We start from the raw sequence: 22711 nt of genomic DNA, 5'->3' as shown, positions 1-22711 counted from the left end.
CAGGATGGTAGAAAGACAGGAAAGAAAGGGACTAACATTTATTATTACCACCATGTATTGGACATTGCAGTTGGAGTGCTTTTAAAAACAAAATTGTGGTAAAAACACATATAAAATTCTCATCTTCAAGTGTATAGTTCAATAGTGTGAAGTCTATTCACATTGTTGTAAAACAGGTCTCTAGGACCTTTTCAGCTTGTAAAAAAAAAATAGCAAATTCCCTTCCTCCACCCCGACCCCTGGTAACCACCATTCTACTATCTGTTTCTATAAATCTAGCTACTCTAAGTACCTTACGTAAGTGGAATTGGACAGTATTTGTCCTGTAGTGACTTATTTCACTGTGCTTATTTCAGTTAACACGATGTTATCAAGATTCATCCATGTTGTAGCACATAACAGTATTTCTCTACTTTTAAAGGCTGAATAATGTTCCATTATATATATACTAGAGGCCTGGTCACAAAATTCATGCACGGGGGGCGGGGGGTGCCCTCAGCCCAGCCTGCACCCTCTCCAAACTGGGACCCCTTGGGGGATGTCCAAAACCGGCAGTCAGACATCCCTCTCACAATCTGGGACCGCTGGCTCCTAACTGCTCACCTGTCTGCCTGCCTGATCACCCCTAACTGCCTCTGCCTGCTAGCCTGACCACCCCTAACTGCCCCCTCCGCCAGCCTGGTTGCCCCTTAGTGCCACCCCTGCCGGCCTGGTTGCCCCCAACTGCCCCCCCTGCCAGCCTAGTTGTCCCTCACTGCCCCCCTCTGCTAGCCTGGTCACCCCTCACTGCCCCCCCTGCTGTCCTGGTCGCCCCATGCAGCCTGCTGGCCAGTCGTTTGGTCATCCCTCGCTAACCCCCCAGCTGGCTTGGTCGCCCCACGCAGCCTGCTGGTCAGTCGTTTGGTCGTCCCTCACTAATCCCCCTGCCGGCCTGGTCGCCCCATGCAGCCTGCTGGTCAGTCGTTTGGTCATCCCTCGCTAACCCCCCTGCCAGCCTGGTTGCCCCACACAGCCTGCTGGTCAGTCGTTTGGTCGTTCCTCGCTAAACCCCCTGCCAGCCTGGTTGCCCCATGCAGCCTTCTGGTCAGTCGTTTGGTCGTCCCTCGCTAACCCCCCTGCCGGCCTGGTCGCCCCACGCAGCCTGCTGGTCAGTCGTTTGGTTGTCCCTCGCTAACCCCCCTGCCAGCCTGGTTGCCCCACACAGCCTTCTGGTCAGTTGTTTGGTCGTCCCTTGCTAACCCCCCTGCCAGTCTTGTCGCCCCATGCAGCCTGCTGCTTGGTTGTTACTGTGAGGGCATCATGACCAATTTGCATATTGCCCTTTTATTAGTATAGATTCCATATTTTGTTTATACATTTACCTGTTAACGCACATTTGGCTTGCTTCTACCTCTTGGATATTCTGAATAGTGCTGTAATGAACGTGGGTGTGCAAATATCTCTTCAAGACCCTCCTTTCAATTATTTTGGATATACCCAGAAGAAGGATTTCTGGATCATATTGTAGTTCGGCTTTTAATTTTTAAGAACCTATATAGTGTATTCCAGAGCAGTTGCACCATTTTACAATCTCACCAACAGTGCAAAAGCATTCCAGTTTTTCCACATCCTCACCAATATTTATTTTCTGTTTTTTAAAAGTAGCCATCCTAGTGGATGTGTGATAGAAATTTTGTATATGATCTCTTTCTTTAATCCTTAACAAACCTGTTGCAAAGTATAAGTACCAGTTTTACAGCAATGACATCATTTTTAATTTTATTGATTTCAGAGAGGATGGGAGAGGGGAAGAGAGATAGAAACATCAATGATGAGAGAGAATCACTGATCGGCTGTCTCTTGCACACCCTACTGAGGATTGTGCAACCCGAGCCTGTGCCCTAACTGGGAAACGAACTGTGACCTCCTGGTTCATAGGCTGATGCTCAACCACTGAGCCACACCAGCCAGGCACAGCAGTGACATCTTGACACTAAAAGTTTCCATAAGAGAAAAGCCGGATTTCAGTCCTGGTGCTCCTGAACTTGACAATGGGTCCACATTATCACAGAACTCGAGCTCTTGAGTTCTGAGCTACTAGATTTACAAGGTATTAGGGACTCTACAAGATTGGCTGACTTTAAATGTGAAATGAGAGCTTGAGATTTAGAGCAGGGGTTCTCAAAGTGTGGTCTCCAGGCCAGTAGCATCAGCCTTCCTGGGAAATCGTTAGAAATGCAAATTCTCAGGTCTCACCCTAGACCCACTAAGTCAGAAACTCTGGAAGTGGGGACAGCAATCTGTTTTAACCAGCCCTCTTGACCAGGCCGATTCATGATCAGGTTTGAGCACCACTGGGCTTAAATCATTCTGAAAATATCTAAACTACTGTTTAATAACCTTTACATTTTTGCCAAGCAGAAAACTGACATGTTGAGCATGGAGGTTTCTAGGGCAACTTGATATAGTAAATCTGTATTTTGTGCTTAATGTTCCAGTTTTTAGAAAAGTGTTGGATTAACTGAGTGTAATTATGCTGGAACAGTAGTTTTCCATCCATTTGGAGATTCAGCCAGACTCCAATTTGCTTATGAACAAATGGTGACCTGGGAAAAGAAATCCTAACCAGGAAGGCCTCACGCAGCTCAGCATTTGTCTGTAACCTGCCAGGATTTTCATCCCCACCCACAGCCAACTCCCTACTTTTTGTCTCACATTACAATGAATGGGTCCCCAGTGAGCCCTGTAATAAAGGGACGGAAGTAAAAGGAGACAGAAAGGGGAGCAAACACGCAATAACCATTCCTCCCATCAATATCAGCAGCCCCAGCCTCAGCCCCTGGCACCAGGTGGCCTCATCTAATTCCCCTGTTCCCTATGAGGAAAAGAACAGAGATTCACTGGTTACACTCTCCTCAGAAAAACGGAGGAATCCCATTTTAGCCCTAGGGTAAGAGTTGCAGTTTATGCCTGTTGACTTAGCACAATTATTAATAATAAAATGCACCCCAAATTATCCCAGCTAAATCATAAAATTTACCTTACCAAAAATCTACTTTGTCTCTTAAGTAGGGTCTTGCCTTTCCCTGATGCTTTTAAGTGAAAAGAGTGATCTTTTGGAGGAATAGGAATCTATGAGACCCTGTTCAGTGCAGCTGGGGACCTTGATTGTGGGGAAGAAGGCAACAGAGTTCATTCTTGGGGCTTCTTGGAGGGAAGGATGATGTCTGAGAATGGGCTTGAACTATTAAATTGTGGCTCCCAATATTTTGGAGTTTCCACCCATATTTTTTATCCATTCACCCTTCTGCCCCATCCTGTCAGAGCCCCTTCTACAGGTTGCTGAGACGAGGACTGAAGGTAAACCCTGTTCCTAAAATATATTTGGTGGAATGGCTAAGAAAATGGTGACTGTGTTGCTTTGTAAAGCACATCCTCTAAAAAAAATCTTCGAATCTGCTTTAGGTGTTACTAGAAATTTAAGACTAGAAACCACATTTAAACTGAAACCATGTGCTGGCTGAAGTTACCTGCCCACAATATGTTCCAATAATTTAATAGCCTCAAAAATATCTGATCTGCATGAACACTCTTAGCAAGGATGCATAAACCCAATCAGCATTCCCCTGCACTCTATACATACACATCGGTGCACGCTGACAATGCAAGACTGACTTAAAAGATCGTGTAAATCAGCAGTGATATTCAAGATATTTGGATGTTTGCCCAACCATACTGAATCTTGAATGTTTTTCACTCCTCATCTTAAGATATGCCAATGCTATATCACAATATCTGACACTTGGTTTGTCTTAAACATTAACTCTGCGATAAAAGTTGATCAATAGTCAGCCTCATTTTCCCCACTTCCTGCCCAACTCAATAAATCTGTCTCCTTTAAAGAAAGGAGAATGCACACAAATGTTGATCCTGCATTTAACTTACCTCAACCTAAAAAAAAAAAAAAAAAGAACAACTACTTAAATGCCATTGATTTTGTTCCTTTGTCCTCTTGTGAATTAGATTACAGTGCTTCCACTTTCTAAGTAAACTTTTTTATCATTGATTAATTCTCAGGGGCTAACTGACTTACATTTACTGAAAGACCCAATATATTGACTTTCAGAATGTTAAACTATAGGACTAGAAAAACGGTGTACATGTGTATAACATTTTTTATGGATGCAGAATATTAAATTATATATTTATTCCAATCTTACAATCTCCCAAAGGAACTCCAGTGTTCACAGATCTCTAAAACAGAGGGTAGATGAAAACACCACTAATTGTATTTTTATTTTATTTTTATTTTTTTATTAATTTCTTTATTGATTAAGGTATCACATATTTGTCCTCATCCCCCCATTCCCATCCCAAACCCCTCCCCACACATGCCCCCACCCCCCTGTTGTCCATGACCACTGGTTAGGCTTATATGCATGCATACAAGTCCTTTGGTTGATCTCTCCCCCTTACCCCCACCCTCCCTTACCTTCCCTCTGAGGTTTGACAGTCTGATCGATGCTTCCCTGTCTCCGGGTGTTTTTGTTCATCAGTTTATGTTGTTCATTATTTCCCCTAGATGAGTGAGATCATGTGACACTAGAAATACACTTATAAGAACCGAAAATGAGACAAGCAATAATGGTTATGCTGAGAGGCAAATGAATCAGTCTGTAGTGAGTTTCTTTCTAGGCCAACAGTTCTTTTGAGTCCCAATTTAAATGTCAAACAGTTCCTTATGTGTACATGTCAGCAATGATATTTCAGTTCTGGATGGTGGACAAATGGTGGTAATGCAGGTCCAACCCTCTCTGGTTTGGTCCTGGGCAACCCTGCAGCGATGCACAGCTGCTAACTGCTAGTATGGCAAGGCGTCGTCAGCATCTTCCATCTCTGGACTGTTTCTCTTCTGTCTTCATGGCTGGAGCAGTCCTGTCAATTCCTCTCTGTTGCAGGAATCCACATGGTCTTGAAGTTTTTTCTAAAAATATACAAACATATTCTCGACCAAAAGTTAATAAAGGAATCTTTTCTATAAATTTGACTTGGGATCCTTTTTCATTTTTTGCCCAAAGGATTTTCCTTTGGCTTGTTTTGACACCATGTGTGTTTTTCATGGGTGTCTTGCTGTTAGCATTACAAATGAAAGTTAATTTTCTAAAGTAAAAATTTTCTAGATGTAATTTACTTACAGGATATTTTTCCTTACATGATATTCTTCTACTATCCCCCCTTTTTGATTGAAATATTAGGAGGCTTTTGGAAATTTTATAATGTAGTCTTGATAGCTTTTAAATTTTAATTTTTTGCACTAAAATATGACTGCTTTAGATTCATTACATGTTACGCAATTTTACCATGAGATGAACTACCAATAAAAATTTTAGTTAACACTTTAGGAACAGCTTTTTGTCCAGTACCATTAATTTTTCTAGAATATTTGCTTATTTCACTTAGCCAATTTAAATTAGTCTGAGAACTTGACTACTATTTTACTGTCAAATTTAATACTCTAACAACAATCTTATTTTACCCTGTAAATATTCGTGGAAAGGATTATTTGCCTTCTTGAATAGGCCCTGAGCATTTCTGGTGCTAGGCTGGATTTAGATATCAAAAACTCACTTCCCCACACCATGGGTACAAGACAACTCAAACAAGTCTTGTTGCAATAAGAGGGCAGCTGCTGTCGGTCAAGTCTCTGTCTGTTACCTGGGTCCCGATTTGAACTGGGCATGGGAAGCGAAGCAGCCATGGGGGCAGGAGACCTCCCTCAGAAGGGGTGAGGGTTCAGGCCCCTGCAAAGTTGGGGGTGCTGAGGAGAGTCTGTGCCCCACCTCTGTTGACCCCCAGATTCTCTCCTGATGACCCCTCTGCGACTGTGCCTGTCTTAGGTTGTTCCTTCCCTGAGGAATCTTACCCGTCTCTGGCTAACCAGCCATCCTCCGGGGCCAAACAGGGTGATGTGAGGTTCAGTTCTGTCTCCTTGTAGCCTATGCCCCCGTGGCCTCCATGCCCAGCACCTTCCTTGGGATCCCCTCGCCTGCTTGTGGGGTCCCGGCACTAATCACATATCTTGGGAAACCCAGGTTTCTTCTCCAGGCAGGGCCCAACTCACCCCACTGGGCAAGAGACAGATCCATGGTACCAGCCACCACGAGGCTTCAACCTCAGCATGAACAGAAAGCACAGGCAACAGCTGTGGGCAATTGGATTGTGAGAAGAGGGTCCCTCTTGGCCAAAAGGGCAAGAGGGGCCAATATAGAATGCTCAGGTGCCTTCCCGGGGGGCCCTCTACACAGTGGAAGGGATTAAATCCTTTCATGTCCTTTTTAAATTGCTGCCAGACATTCAAAGAATTAGTTTGTAAGTTTGTTTGGGATAATTGTACATTATGCTGTTGTAATTCTAAAATATCAAGAGATGTGTTACCTTTGTCTCGAAGCACCAAAAAGATGATTTTTTATTGATTCCCAAGGGTGCGAGGTACTATTATAGGTAATGGGGGTAATACAAATCTGGGAAAAATTATAATGACATTGTAGAATAATATCATGTAAGGATATTTTTTGCTCTAGGCCATGGCAATTCCATTTCAAACTGGCTGTCAATTTATTTTTGTATAGACAAGGTCTTAGTTACATTTTCTGCACCTCTCCCAGGAGCAAGTAGTGATAGTCCCTTCCTTTTGTGTCCACACAAGCCAGAAACCTCTCTTTAATTTTACACACAAAGGAGCAGTGGTTTGATTTTGTGTCATACAAAAGGGAAGCTGGGTGGCGACCCCTGTGTACTTATACTTCCTAGCCCCACCCATGGTCCTCCTGGATGAACAAGGTGTTTGGTATTATTGGTGACTACATTAGGTGGGGGATCAGCCCACGTAAGGGCTCTTACCCATGAAGGGTCAGGAACATAAGTCCGAAGTACTTCCCCATTTGCCCCAGGTAATATTACTGTACAGCTGATGACTGCTAGCATGGCAAGAAAGACGTTCTCAGGAGTTCTTGGGGTTCTGGTTACCTCACAATTTCTTTTCTATTTTTATTATTTTTATTATTATTTTTTTACATATGTGTCCTTATTTCCCCATTACCCCCCACCCCCCACTCATGCCCCACCCCCCGTTGTCTTTGTCCATTGATGAGGCTCATATGCATGCACACAATTCCCTTGGTTGATCTCTCTCCCTTACTCACACCGACCCCTGCCTTCCCTGAGGTTTGAGGTTCTGATCCACGTTTCTCAGTCTCTGGATCCGTTCTTGTTCATCCGTCTATGCCGTTCATTATATTCCACAAATGAGTGAGATCATGTGATATTTATCTTTCTCTGCCTGGCTTATTTCACTTAGCATAATGCTCTCCATCTCCATCCATGTTGTTGCAAATGGTAGGAACTCCTACTTTTTTACCGCAGCGTAGTATTCCATTGTGTAGATGTACCACAGGTTTTTAATCCACTCATCTGCTGATAGGCATTTAGGCTGTTTCCAAATCTTAGCTATGGTGAATTGTGCTGCTATGAACATAGGGGTGCATATGTCCTTTCTGATTCGTGTTTCTAGTTTCTTGGGATATATTCCTAGAAGTGGGATCACTGGGTCAAATGGGAGTTCCATTTTTAGTTTTTTGAGGAAACTCAATACTGTTCTCCACAGTGGCTGCACCAGTCTGCATTCCCACCAGCAGTGCAAAAGAGTTCCTTTTTCTCGGCATCCTCGCCAACACTTGTCGTTTGTTGATTTGTTGATGATCGCCATTCTGACAGGTGTAAGATGGTATCGCATTGTTGTTTTGATTTGCATCTCTCTGATGATTAGTGACTTTGAGCAGGTTTTCATATGTCTCTTGGCCTTCCTTCTGTCTTCTTTCAAAGAGTGTCTATTTAGATCAGTTGCCCATTTTTTTGATTGGGTTGTTTATCTTCTTTTTGTTAAGTTGTATGAGTTCTCTATAAATGTTGAAGATTAAACCCTTATCGTTGATATCATTGGCAAATATGTTCTCCCATGCAGTGGGCTTTCTTGTTGTTTTATTGATGGTTTCCTTTGCTGTGCAAAAGCTTTTTATTTTGATGTAGTCCCATTTGTTTATTTTCTCTTTAGTTTCCATTGCCCTAGGAGCAGTATCAGTGAAGAAGTTTCTTCGGCATATGTGTGAGATTTTTCTGCCTGTGGATTCCTCTAGTATTTTTATGGTTTCCCATCTTATGTTTAAGTCCTTTATCCATTTTGAGTTTATTTTTGTGTATGGTGAAAGTTGGTGATCTAGTTTCATTTTTTTGCATGTATCTGTCCAATTTTCCCAACACCATTTGTTGAAGAGACTGTCTTGACTCCATTGTATGTTCATGCCTCCTTTGTCAAATATTAATTGGGCATAGTGGTTTGGGTCGATTTCTGGGTTCTCTATTCTATTCCATTGATCTATATGTCTGTTGTTATGCCAGTACCAGGCTGTTTTAAGAACAGTGGCTTTGTAATACAGCTTGATATCTGGTATTGAGATCCCCCCTACTTTTTTCTTCTTTCTCAGGATTGCTGCAGCTGTTCGAGGTCTTTTTTTATTCCAGATGAATTTTTTGAAGGTTCATTCTAGGTTTGTGAAATATGCCGTTGGTATTTTAATGGGAAGTGCATTGAATTTATAGATTGCTTTGGGTAGTATGGACATTTTGATGATGTTGATTCTACCAATCCATGACCATGGTATGTTCTTCCATCTGTTTATGTCTTCCTCTATCTCTTTTTTCAGTGTTGTGTAGTTTTACACTTATAGGTCTTTTACCTCCTTAGTTAAGTTTATTCCTAGGTATCTTAACTTTTTTGGTACAATGGTAAATGGGATTGCTTTTTTAGTCTCTCTTTCTGTAAGTTCATTATTGGTGTACAGAAATGCCATAGATTTCTTGGCTTTAATTTTGTATCCTGCTACATTGCCGAATTCATTTATTAAGTCTAATAATTTTTGATGGAATCTTTAGGGTTTTCTATGTACAGTATCATGTCATCTGCAAATAAGGACAGTTTTACTTCTTCTTTTCCAACTTGGATGTCTTTTATTTCTTCTTCTTGTCTGATCGCAAGCTAGTACTTCCAGCACTATGCTGAACAGGAGTGATGAGAGTGAGCATCCCTGTCTTGTTCCTGTTCTTAGGGAAAATGGTTTTAGTTTTGGCCATTGAGTATGATGTTGGCTGTAGGTTTGTCATATATGGCTTTTATTATGTTGAGGTATGATCCTTCTATTCCCACCTTGCTGAGAGTTTTTATCAAGAAAGGGTGTTGGATTTTGTCAAATGCTTTTTCTGCATCAATTGATATGACTATATGATTTTTATCTCTCAATTTGTTTATGTGATGTATCACGTTTATTGATTTGAGAATATTGTACCATCCTTGTATCCCCAGGATAAATCCTACTTGGTCATGGTGTATGATCTTTCTGATGTACTGCTGGATTCAATTTGCTAGAATTTTGTTGAGGATTTTGGCATCTATGTTCATGAGGGATATTGGCCTGTAATTCTCTTTCATTGTGTTATCTTTATCTGGTTTTGGTATTAGGGTGATGCTGGCTTCATAGAAGGAGCTTGGAAGTGTTCCTTCCTCTTGAATTTTCTGGAATAGTCTGAGGAGGATAGGTTTTAGTTCTTCCTTGAATGTTTGGTAAAACTCCCCTGTGAAGCCATCTGGTCCCGGGCTTTTGTTTGCTGGAAGCTTTTTGATGACTGCTTCAATTTCTTCCATAGTTATCAGCCTATTGAGATTTTTAGAATCTTCCTGAGTAAGTTTTGGAAGGTTGTATTTTTCTAGGAATGTGGCCATTTCCTCCAGGTTGTCTAGTTTGTTAGAATAGAGTTGTTCATAGTATTTTTTAACAATCCTTTGTATTTCGGTGGGGTTTGTTGTTATTTCACCTCTTTAATTTCTGATTTTGTTTATTTGGGTCCTCTCTCTTTGCTTCATTGTGAGCCTGGCTAGAGGTTCATCAATCTTGTTTATCCTTTCAAAGAACCAGCTCCTGGTTTCATTGATCTTTTGTATTTTTTTTTGGTCTCTATGTCATTCATTTCTGCCCTGATCTTCATTATTTCCTTCCTTCTGCTCACTGTGGGCTTTTCTTGTTGCTCTCTTTCTAATTCTTTGTGTTGTTGAGTTAGATGATTTATTACCATTTTTTCTTGTTTTTTGAGGTAGGCCTGTAGAGCTATAAACTTCCCTCTCAGGACTGCTTTCATTGTGTCCCATAGGATTTGCAATGTTGTGTTTTTATTGTCATTAGTCTCCAGGATGTTTTTAATTTCTTCTTTGATCACATTGATAATCCAATCATTGTTTAGTAGCATGCTATTCAGCTTCCAAGTGTTTGAATTTTTTGGAATGTTTTTATTGTAGTTTATTTCAAATATTATGCCATTGTGGTCTGAGAAAATGCTTGATATGATTTCAATCTTTTTGAATTTGGGGAGACTTTGCTTGTGACCCAATATGTGGTCTATTTTTGAAAATGTCCCATGTGTACTTGAGAAGAACATATATTCCGTGGCTTTGGGGTGAAATGCTCTGAAGATGTCAATTAGGTCCATCTGATCTAGTGTGTCATTTAGAATTGCTGTTTATTTGCTGATTTTTTGTCTAGAGCAGGGGTGGGCAAACTTTTTGACTCAAGGGCCACAGTGGGTTCTTAAACTGGACCGGAGGGCCGGAACAAAAGCATGGATGGAGTGTTTGTGTGAACTAATATAAATTCAAAGTAAAGGAGCGGAGGGGAGAGCAAGAGAACCGGATAGAACAGCCGGATCCGGCCCGCCGGCCGTAGTTTGCCCACGGTTGGTCTACAGGATTTATCCAGTGATGTCAGTGGTGTATTAAAGTCTCCTACTATGATGGTATTGTTATCGATCTCTCCCTTGATATCTTCCAGGAGATTTTTTATGTATTTGGGTCCTCCTGCATTGGCTGCATATATGTTTATCAGAGTTATATCTTCTCACTGAATTGCTCTCTTTAGTATTATGTAGTGGCCTTCCTTATCTCTTATTGTGGCCTTTACTTTGAGGTCTATTTTATCAGATATAAGTATCGCAACCCCGGCTTTTTTCTCATTTCCATTTGCCTGAGAAATGTTTTTTCATCACTTTGCTCTCAGTCTGTGTGAATCCTTTACTCTGAGGTGGGTCTCTTGTAGACAGCAAATATATGGGTCATGTTTTCTTATCCATTCAGCTACCCTATGTCTTTTGATTGGTGCATTTAATCCATTTACGTTTAATGTTATTGTTGACAAGTACATGTTTGTTGTCATATTTTTCCTTAGTGTTTGTGTTTCTTCTTGCCTTTCTATTTCTTCTTTTTACAGCAGTCCCTTTAGCATCTCTTGCATTGCTGGCTTGGTAGTGATAAACTCTCTTAGCCCTTTTTTGTCTGTGAAGCTCCTGATTCCACCTTCAATTTTGAATGATAGCCTTGCTGGGTATAGTATTCTTGGATTCAGTCCCTTGCTTTGCATTACTTTGTATATTTCATTCCATTCCCTTCTGGCCTGATGTGTTTCTGTTGAAAAATCAGTTGATATTCTAATAGGAGATCCCTTGTAGGTAACTTTCTGTCTCTCTCTGGCAGCCTTTAAGATTCTTACTTTGTCATTGGTGTTCGCCAATCTAATTATGATGTGTCTTGGTGTCGGTCTTTTGGGGTTCAACTTGTTTGGGACTCTATGTACTTCTTGGACTTGCATAGTTTTTTTCTTGCCAATATCAGGGAAGTTTTCTGTCATTATTTCTTCAAACAGGTTTTCTATTCCTTGCTTCTCTTCCTCTCCTTCTGGTATCCCTATTAAGTGAATGTTGTTTCATTTTGTGTTGTCCCAAAGCTCCCTTAGGCTCTCCTCTTGCTTTTTAAGTCTTCTTTTCAGTTGCTGCTGTGTTGGTGTGTTTTTTCGTACCTTGTCTTCTAATTCGCTGATGCGGTCCTCAGCCTCTTCTAGTCTACTGTTTAAGCCTTCCAATGTGTTCTTTATTGCAGCTATGTCGTTCTTCATCTCCTCTTGGTTTCTTTTTATGTTGGTGACATTCTCATTCAGCTCCTTATAGTTCTCATTGAGTTGTGTGTATTTGTCATTGAGTTGTGTGTATTTGTCATCCATCCATTTAAACATCCTTATAACCATTACTCTGATTTCTATCTCTGATAAGCTGCTAGCCTCAAATTCATTTAACTCCCTTTCTGGTGGGGTTCCTCCTTTTCTTTCCTTTGGGGATTGCTTTTTTGTCTTCCCATGTTTTCCTGTAATGTTTTAATTGTAGATCCAATTGCTTTGCTACCCAGGTTCTTTTGGAGATGGTGCTACTGGTGTAATCTCTCAGTTCTCCTGGGCTTGTTAATCTAGTGTAGCTCCCTACTTGAGCTATTTGGGTTCTCTTGATGTAGGCCTGCAAGTTTGAGAGGCACAACTGCGGTGTCTAGAAGTCAGCTGCCGTGGAGGGGAGTGTCCCAATTTTTTCTGTCTTGTACCCTTAATTGAAATCACGCGTGCCCAGCAGGGACTCACAGTGGCACCTAGGAACCGTCTGTTGGGGTGATGGGGCTCAGGGGACCTGCTCTCTGAAAAGGCGTAACTGTGGTGCCCAGAGTTCTGCAGTCGTGGGTGGGCAGACCCACCTTTTGGTGTTGTACCTGTGGTGGATAGACGCTTACTCCCAGTGGCGGCTCACAGGAGCACCCGTGGTATGTTTGCCAGCGAGGCACACTGAAGGACTCTGAAGGGCCCTGGCAGTGTAGCCACACAATCGAGGCGCCTGTGGGCCGGTATCCAGGATGAGTGAATTCAAAACTTCTACTGCTGCGGGGGAGGGCGACCCCGCTTGTTCAAGATGGCACCCAGGGAGAGCTCACAGTGGCTCCCACTAGCGCCCTGTGGGTAGATGGGCTCAGGGTGCCTGTCTGTTGGAACTTCGCCTCTGTGGAGGTGCACTTGCTGGGCGCAGAGTTCTGATGCACTCTGAGGGGTCCTGGCACTGCAGTTGAGCCACTGGGGTGAATGTGGGCAGTTATCCAGGAAGAGGGAATTCAGAATTTCTACTGAGGGGCTGCGAGCCCTTGTCTGTGCAGAATCACACCCTCGGGACCTCTCAGTGGCTCCCAAGCGCTGCCTAAGGAGTGGAGTGCCCTGCATAGCTGGAAATGAGCGAATCCGCCTGCGGGGCTGGATACTCAGGAATCCGGAGTTCTGCTGCTGGGGAGGCGGAGGCTGCACTTACTGCTGCCAAGCGGTGCACCTTTGGAGGTGGAGGTCCTAGGGTCCGCGGGTCTGCAGCTGGGGTAGCAGGATTTTGGCTGGAGTGGCTGCTGGGTCACGGGGCAGTTCCAAGGCCTGTCTGGTTGGTGGTGATGATGAGTTCCTAAAAAAGATGGTTCTCCCCTTCAAGATGGCGTGGGCTCTGTGCTGGATTCCCGCTGTCCGGGAAGTGCCCACAGCAGTGGTAGTCTCTCCTTGACAAGGAGAGCCTGTCTGCCATCCCCTGCTGCTCCTGCGAGATTTAACTTTCCCTCACTCACTCACACACACGCCACGCACATCCACACACTCTCCTTTCATACCCACATTCTCTCACTTCCTCTCCCTCACCTCCATCCTGCCAGCTGCCATCTTTTTCTCTCTGTATTTTTATTTTTTATAAAATGTTTTAAAATCTGTACTGGAGATGTTAGCTAGGATTATTTGTGAAACAGCTGCTGTGTTTATAAGCCCTGGTGGTATGAACTTAACTTGCCTTCAGCCACAATGGAAGCATTTCCCACAGAATCACAGTGTAGTATGTGATTACTTACCACCCAAAGCTGACTTCACTGGTCCAGGTGGCATTGGACCTGCTACCCACTCCAAGCCAGAGTGATCAAACTTCGCCTGACTTACTTAGAGCAAGGAAATTAGTAATGAAATGGGCCTTTCTGTTTTTATGCTTATAATTCTCCCAAAAAGTCCTTAAAAGATCAACCAAATACTTTTACTTTTTCAGTAGAAACAAGCCTTAATATGTATTAATATACTACCAATATGGTAATTAAAAAGTTATTAGTAACAATGAAATAGCATGGCCATATTTAGAAAACATGCTCAGAGTTTCTTCTTATTCAAAATGTATGTTTTCAATACCTAAGCTTACTTCCTTCTATTAGAAAGGGAAAAATTTTAAAGAAAATAAATTTCTGCTCTTTAAAGGATATTAGGTAAACAGTTACAATTTTAAATGTTAGCATGATCTTATTTTTCTAACTCTTGCAATTGGAATTTAGCTGGTTTTGAACTTGGGAGAGTTAACATTCAGTTACAATAATGAAAATTAATAAGCAAGTATATGTTTTAGTTCACTTATAAAACAGTTTAACCATCGAAAGGGAAGAAAAGAGTTCGTTAATGTACTTTATACAGCATATATAATTATGATATGACTTAGGGAAGTGCATTTCAAACTTTAGTGAGCATAAGAATTACCTGAAGTGATTTTTAAAATGCAGATTCACAGCTTCCTTCCCCAGAAATTCTAAACCAGTAAGTCTAGGACGGAGCCCATAATATCATTTTTAACATCCCATCCCACCTTCAGGCAACTCCTATAAAATTAGAATTCAGACCACCCTTTGAGAAATACCAATTTAAGATGACAGATGCATGTACTATTGCATCTAAAACCACGGAATCATCAGATAAAATGCCAATCTTAGATCATCTTTCAGATACTTTATACTACTTTATTAGAGTATCAGGGGCTGCTAATAACATTTAAGATATATTCATTCCAGACACTATTTTTCTCATCTTGATTGATAATATCTGGGACATAACTTTTAGACTTCATTGATGTTTAAAGGTCATGTGGATTTGGAATTTTTTTTTAACTTTTAGTTAATTTTTACTGTCTTTAACATTGCCATTTAATATGGTCTCATCTTAAAAGAAAATGGAGTCACATCATTTATTGTCTGTTTCTCTTTTATTTTAAAGGGAAGACGAGGAAAAACAGGTCCTCCAGGAAAACCAGGACCCCCAGGACCCCCCGTGAGTAAACAAACAATAGGATGACTGTTTTGTGTGTTTTTTTTTAATATATTTATTGATTTTTTTTACAGAGAGGAAGGGAGAGGGATAGAGAGTTAGAAACATCGACAAGAGAGAAACATCAATCAGCTGCCTCCTGCACACCCCCTACTGAGGATGTGCCTGCAACCAAGGTACATGCCCAGGACCAGAATCGAACCTGGGACCCTTCAGTCTGCAGGCCGATGCTCTATACACTGAGCCAAACCAGTCAGGGCTAGGATGACTGTTTTTTGCAGAGAATCCCTCTTTATTTCTGTGTGTTTATCTATGGGCTATTTTACTCCCTTGTAGGTAATAATTTCCATCTTTCTACTGTTTAAAATGGTTGTACTGCCTATACTTCCTACCACCACAACAACCAAAAGATAAGGGAGGCTGGTAGTTGTCTGCACACCTCACCCACATCTCGTTACACCACAGAAACAACTATACTGCCTGCATGAGCACTCTAAGCCAAGGCTCCAAATACATGAATCCTGTTCCAAACCCACCTGACTCCATCTCCTCAATTTCTTAACAGCCAGGCTGGTAGTGAGATCTCTGGGGAAGCATGCCCCATTTCTTGATACTTATTTTGTTTGAATTTCATTGAACATTGTTGCTAAAGAAAGCTATAAAGATCCTCTAGCCAATTAGCTGTTCTTTTCCTTTAACCCAAGCTTCTAGAAAAAGTATTCCATTTCTTGTGGTTCTGCTGACTCTTTAACCCACTAGAATCTGGTCCATGTCCAAGCTACTCCACTGAGACTGCCATCTCTGTAGTCACCAATGGTCTCTGCAGTGTGAGATTCCCAGGACACTTTTCACGCTCCATCTTATTTCACTGCTATATAGGAATTTTCACTGTTGACTGCTGCCTCCTTGAAAAATCTCTGTTCTCTTGGTTTAGTGACATTGACATTTTTTCCTCCGACTTCTGGGACCATTCTTTTTTTTTTTCTCCTTCATTAACAACATTCCCTTGCCGGGGCTGACCAGCAGACCCTGAGCGATGGATGAACGGATTACTATGACACGTTTGCTTGTGAAAGAGAGGCTAAGGGACTGCCTGGCTATAGCAACCAGACAGCCCCGATTGCCTGTCTCATTCAGCTTTTATTGCAGTTTTTGTCTTTAGATAACAATCAGTAGGGTGAATTATCTTGGAGAACACATGTGTTTGCATTGTGCTCAAGATAAGGGCACCCAAAGATTAGGCATAAGGATTCCAGTAAGCACCTGGGGGTCTGCACATGCACAGACTTGTTTGGAAAGGTCAAGGAATAATTAGGGGCGCTGCCTTCAACACTCCCCTAAGTCTCCCTTAAGTCGGAATTCTGATAAACAGGGAAGGCAACCTTCCATACACTTTCCTTTTCTCAGAATGTCCTCCTTACAAACTTTCCAACCAAGTCTCGTGTGCTCCCCAAGATTTCCTCTTCCCCTACCTATTTGTTTCATGGATTAAAGATTACCAGTCTTATTTCAACCCAGACATTCCTCCTGAGTTCCAGCATCTCCACTTGGAGGTCTCCTACGTACTACAAAAGTAGTAGCATGCCCCAAACTCTCCCTCATCCTCCACATCAAGATAGTTCCTAAATTATGTCAATTCTATATCCCAGTAGCCCATGAACCTTCTCTTCCTCCTCTCTTTCTTCCTTGCCACTGCCATAGTTTAGGCCCTTGTCAATTCATATTTGTGTTTTTGTAGCCATCTCAAAGCTGGTCTCATTGCCTCTACCTTCTACAAGCAGATGAATATTTCTAAATCATTACCCTAACCATGTAACTCTTTGGCTTACAACTGTTTAATAACTTCTCTTTTCGTCAAGAAGGATTCCACATTTTCTGCATTTCATTCTCGACCCTTCATAGTTTGCACTGGACCCATCTTTGCCTGTCCTCCTCTGTGCCCTTCCTTCATTTGCGATCTACAGTGTAATCATCCTTTACTATCTCAAAAATGCCATGCTTCGCAAATGTTCTCCCACAGACCTAGAAAAGCATCCCTCTATCTTCATGATTCAGCTCAGACATCAGTTCTCCTACATGGCCTTTGCCAGGGCTCTCAGTAAGTGCGATGTTATCTTCCACGATCCTATAACATTATACCTCCTACAGATATAGCACATGATTTTGCAACTGTTATTTTCCTTATTTGTCTGCCCACTGCACTGTGAATCTTTTTAAACCTCTATTTTGTCACCATTGCCTAGCAAAGTTTCTGGCATGTAGCATGTGGTTATTAATTATTTGATGAATAAGTAAACAAATTAATATATTTTGTAGATGAGAAAATGAAGACCAAAAATAAGGAACTTTTTAAAGACCTGAACCACCACTAGAGGGCTCAGGCCAGACCTAGAACTTTAAGACTCCCGTAGGGTGTGGTCATGTGCCAAAAATGATTGCTGTCCTGTCATGAATTTCATTTCATCCACTTTAGCCATTCAAGGGAATTGTTCTACCAGCAATGTGCTGGTGTCAGTTGATATTGATTATAAAAGTAAGCGGGGGTTAACAAAAGAGGCATGAATTCGGCACCCTGGAATCCAGTCTTCAAAGGAATCAGCTTTGTTGATTTTATTCCAAGGTCTCTGGCAAAACAGAGAACACATTATAGGATTCTCAATAATTGTCTTCTGCTACAAAGAAGAAAAGCTGGTGAATACTAACAAGCAAGATTAGACCTTCATATGTTTTCTGAATGTATGATGCTGCAGTCAAGACAGGATAATTGTTTTCTCAAAGGAGGAATTTGAAATTGAAGGCCTTTATGACAAGCTTGCCAAATGTCCAAGAGAGAAAAGGATTACACCAAATCCTGGAACGAGTTCTCAACTATAGATCAAATGATTTGACTAGAGAATTTAGAGGATTAAGAAATATGCAACTATATAAAAATATGTATAATATTCAATTAAACAGGTTTTAGTTTATTTCCAGAATGTTTGGGTAGAGAGGTATTTATTTTATTTCAAATATTAGATTTACAATTTAAACTCAGCTATGGGTCTAATACACAGTGGCATTGAATCCTGAGTCCACAGTATTTAAAAGAAAAATGGTTTATTATTCTTTGTAATATAATAAGATACCAATTTATTAGACTACAAAAATAAGGGGGGGGGACTAAGCAAAAAAGAGAAGATTTTTTTATTATAGGTCAGCTTTTACTTAAAAGAAAAAGTAAGAGACTAGACCATCAGCTCACTTTCTGTTTAAGAATTATGGTTTATGAAAACTTGTCTTTTTTATTCTGGAACAACTCCACTAGTTGACTAAAATACCTTTTACACGAATTATAAAAACTGTGTCTTGGGGTACAGTTTATATCAGCTGTTGGGTTTTTCTGAAGTTGTTTGCATGTTTGGTTGAATTGATGATGTGCATACCAGCAGGCTGCAGAAACTCCTCTGAAGCACCTACTCATACTTACAAGAATTAGCTAAGAGCAGCATTGGACAGGAAGGTAAAATAACATTTTTCTTTGCCACCTTCATGTTTCATTTTCTAAGCATAATTTACTTTAGCAAGAGGATTATTGTTTCCAAAATGTTAGAAATGAACAGAGTTTTTTTAAATCAGTCGTTTCAAGATCATATTAACTAATATTTGAAGAAAATGAGCTCGTAAAAGCAATGAAACTATTCCTCATTCACATTGTTTAACAGTTTCACAAACATTTATTTAAGGCCTTTTAGATGCCTACCACTCTGTTAGGAGCTGGGCTTGAAAAAAAAATGAGTAAGATAGTGTCCTTGTCTTCTAGGGATTCAAGTTTAGTTCACAGAAATGTGAACAGAGGGTGACGATTTAGAAAAGATAATGGTTGGTGTGGTTTCCTTCAGGAATTGAAAATTGAAGCATAAAGGTTGAGCCTTAAAAAAAGAAGGAATTCCATGGATGAATCTGGAGGACATTATACTTAGTGAAATCCAGTCACAGAAGAACAAAGACAGCATGATTCCACTTTACATAAAATTTCTAAATAGTCAAACTCATAGAAGCAGGGAACACAATAGTGGTTGCCAAAGGCAGGGGGGAAGGGAGATATGTAGAGTTGTTATTCAATGGCTATAAAGTTTCAGTTATGCAAGATTAATAAATCCTAGAGTTGTACTATACAACATAGTGCCTATCGTTAACAATATAATAGTCACTTCAGAATTTGTTAAGATGGTAGATCTCATGTTAGGTGTTCTTACTACAGAAACAAACAAACTGGGAGGTGTTGAATATGTCAGCTTAACTGTGGTGATTGTTGCATGGGTTAATTGCTTAAAAATACATGCTAAAATTATATACTATTCATTTGAGGGATATTACATATTATTTGATTGCTATTTGATAAGAGAGATAAAATGTTTATATTTTTACATTTCAAATTGTCTGCCCTTAACTGTGTGCCTTTGTCCAAACTCATCAAATCGCATGCACGAAATATTTACAGTTCTTTTTATATCAGTTATTCCTGATAAAGCTATTTTTTAAAAGTTGAGAAGGTTTTTCCAGTGAAGTAAATAGAGGGGAAAGAGAATGCAAGCTAAGTACTGTGAATAGAAGAAAACAGCCTGAACAAAAACAATTAAGTGCTGAATTTCTGGGGATTGGTGGCAAGCGGGCAGCCCACGCAGTTCTGACACAGCGCTGACAAGTCAAGCCCAGTCAGGGTCCTGGTAAACCTCATGTCAAGCCCCACGATCATGCAGCAATATAAAATCTGTGAAGAGTTCTAAGTGGAGCGTCCCATACCAGATTTCATTGATAGGTTACTCTAGTGGCACAGTAGGGTTGGATTGTTGAAAGAATAAGCACCATTCATTGTAGCTATCATACTATTTAGTATTTTTTAATATATTTTTATTGTTGATAGTATTAAAGATATCTCCCATTCCCCCCCCCTTTTAACCCCTCCTCACAGTCCCTACCCATTCTCCCAGGTCTTCACTATCCTATTGCTCATGTCCATGGGCTATGCATATAAGTATATAAGTTCTTTGATTTATCTCTTCTAGTCTATTTACTATTTTTAAAGTATCAGCAGAATATTTTCTTACCTCTGTTAAGATGTCCCACGGGACTATTTGTATTTTTTTAACACTTGTGAACATTTGTAAGTCAAAATATTATGTTTTATTTGTTGCCTTTTTAAACATTGGACCCTATGTGACATGAGCCCCATTTCACAGCAGGAAGGAAGGTAATAAGAGAAAGAGGGAAAGGCTGATCAGAGCTAAAACACTTCTGGTTGAGATTGGGAGATGGTGTATGACTCACCCTAGTGGTTTGCGTGTGCAATCCCTGAAGCACGTGTTAGAATTTCTTAAGACAATTTGAAATGTAAAAATATGTACATTTTATCTCTCTTATCAAATAGCAATGAAATAATATGTACTGTCCTTCAAATGAATAGTATAAAATTTTAGCATGTATTTTTAAGCAATTTGCCCTTAGAAAAGTTAGAGGGGAAAAACTTCAGTGTAATTATCTGAAAAGAACCAAAGAAGAATAGGAGTTATTAGGAGGCATGGATCCTTTGATAACAGCATACTTTGCTCAGTTTCTTCAAGAAAATGTTCTTCCCTGTGGGGCTTTAGAGATTTTCCTTCAATCAAAGGCAGTGTTGTTATTTAGGGAGTGTCAAAGAAAATTTTTAAAAATAGAACTAAAAGAAATCTTTAATGGCCTGAAGCAACTCCCTTAATTAAAACATTTTAACCAATTTTTTCTACTTGTGAATCTTTGTTCTGAAGCCAGATTTGTATTTTCTCACTTTTTAAAGAAAGATTTGTACCAAAAAGATACGTTGTTTACAAAGAATAATTTTTTCCCACAACTTTCCATTTAATTATATATATGAAATATTTACTAAAAGTAGATCTAGTGAACTAATGTTATTAAGTTGCCTTGATGAATTGGTGTTTCATCAAAGCCATACATATTCCTGCATTTTAGCTCCTCCTCTCCCCACATTGAATAGCAATTTTTCCTCTCTTTGGGAAAGACTTATTTGAAATTTACACACATGTAATCTTAACATAATGAAATTAGCAGCCCAGTGCACGAATTCATGCACCTTGAAAGGAACTGTGGGCCACAAGGCTGTGGTGGGCACAGGGGTGGGTCTCGGCCCATCTGCCGTGGCCCCCTGGTCCCCTGTCTGCCAGCAGCCCCACTCCCGCCGCCGCTGCTCCCATGCACTGAGGGCACTGGCCCCACTTGCACCCACTGATGGCTCCGAGCCATCAGGGCCCCGGCTGGCAGTGGGTGTGAGCACCAGGCAGGACCGCGGCACAAGGGAGCAAAGAATTTTCAGTAACCACCAGAGGCTCACCCAGATGACAGTGACCAGCGCTCTGACTTGGTCTGATACCCCCCACCCCCCGCTCACCTGCTCCACCATCCCCACCCCAGCCAACGCCCGCCATGTTCCACACTTTGCCGCCTGCTGCCGATGCCTGCCATGTTCTGTGCGCACCCCCTGGTGGTCAGTGCACATCATAGCAATCGGTCGTTTGGTTCCACCATTCGGTCTATTTGCATATTAGCCTTTTATTATATAGGATTATTCTTAATCAGAATGCTTGAAGAGCAGCTAACTGGTTAACAGAGCTAGCCAGAACACTTTATGATGAACATAGTTTTTTATAAAGCATTGGTCCAGCTTTTTCTTTGATCTTACCTGTAAAGGGGAAAAGCTTCCAAATGCCCCTGAATAACTTCTGCCATCTCATTTTGAATGAATATTCTTCACTGGAAGGAAACCATTAAGTAGAGATGTCTTGGATTGCTAATACCAGCAAATACACTGAAATTATGATTGAGAGCAGTTTTTCATAGAGGAAGCATACAAGCATTAAGCATCTCCCAGGGGGAAGAAATAGCACTAACGAGGAAATAAGTTCAAAAGAAAGGAATGGCTCAGGAGAGCTTATTACTGCACTAGCTTTCCTTAGGGTACTCTCCTGCCAATGCCTGTGTTAGCCTCACAGCTATAGTGAGAAGCAGAAATTATCCTCAATTTATAATGTCCAAGGTCACACCAGTGTAAGTGGGGGCAGCCAGAATTAACACCCAGGAACTGATCCTTAAACCCAACTTTATTCTACTGGATCACAGGTGTGAAAAACAAGTTTCCAGTTTACAATTTGACTAGATCAGCTTTACTTTTCACACCACACACAGAAAATAGTTTGATTTTTCCAAGGCAACTCATGGCACTGCAAAGCCATGGGACAGTGAGACAGTGTAAGAAGACAGGAAACTAATCATCCTCACGAGTGTGTCCTTGGACAATTCACTTGGCATTTCCATGTTGGACTTCCTTTTTCTGCAAATTTGAAATGACAGTACCTGCCACGTCTACTTTACATAGTTGCTGGAAGAATCAAATGCCAAGTATGCGAAAGAACTTTCTTGTAAATGTAAGATTCTATCTAAATACACTTAAAGCCATTACTCTTTCTGAACATCCATTCACTCATATAGTATTGTAGATGGAAGAGATTGTCTTGAATCTGTAACTGAGCCAACACATTTTTTCTCTTACCAATTTCTCAAAATTCAATTAAACATTTGAATGTCTTTCAAATAATTGCTAAAATGAAAGACCATATGCTCAATATGGAATATTTATTCTA

The 22711-nt window shown here is 40.8% G+C and overlaps 1 protein-coding gene across 1 annotated transcript in view; it reads left to right on the top strand.

Annotated features, from left to right (window-relative positions):
* COL19A1 (collagen type XIX alpha 1 chain) overlaps positions 1 to 22711 on the top strand; it is a 325830-nt gene that overhangs the window by 206336 nt on the left and 96783 nt on the right. The window contains 1 exon segment of the mRNA XM_080665043.1: positions 14991 to 15044. Within this exon segment, the coding sequence (XP_080521169.1) occupies positions 14991 to 15044 (54 nt within the window).

The sequence above is a fragment of the Plecotus auritus genome (genome assembly GCF_963455305.1).
Source record: "Plecotus auritus genome assembly, chromosome: 4".
NCBI lineage: Eukaryota > Metazoa > Chordata > Mammalia > Chiroptera > Vespertilionidae > Plecotus > Plecotus auritus.
This window is presented reverse-complemented; position numbering and strand designations above follow the sequence as displayed.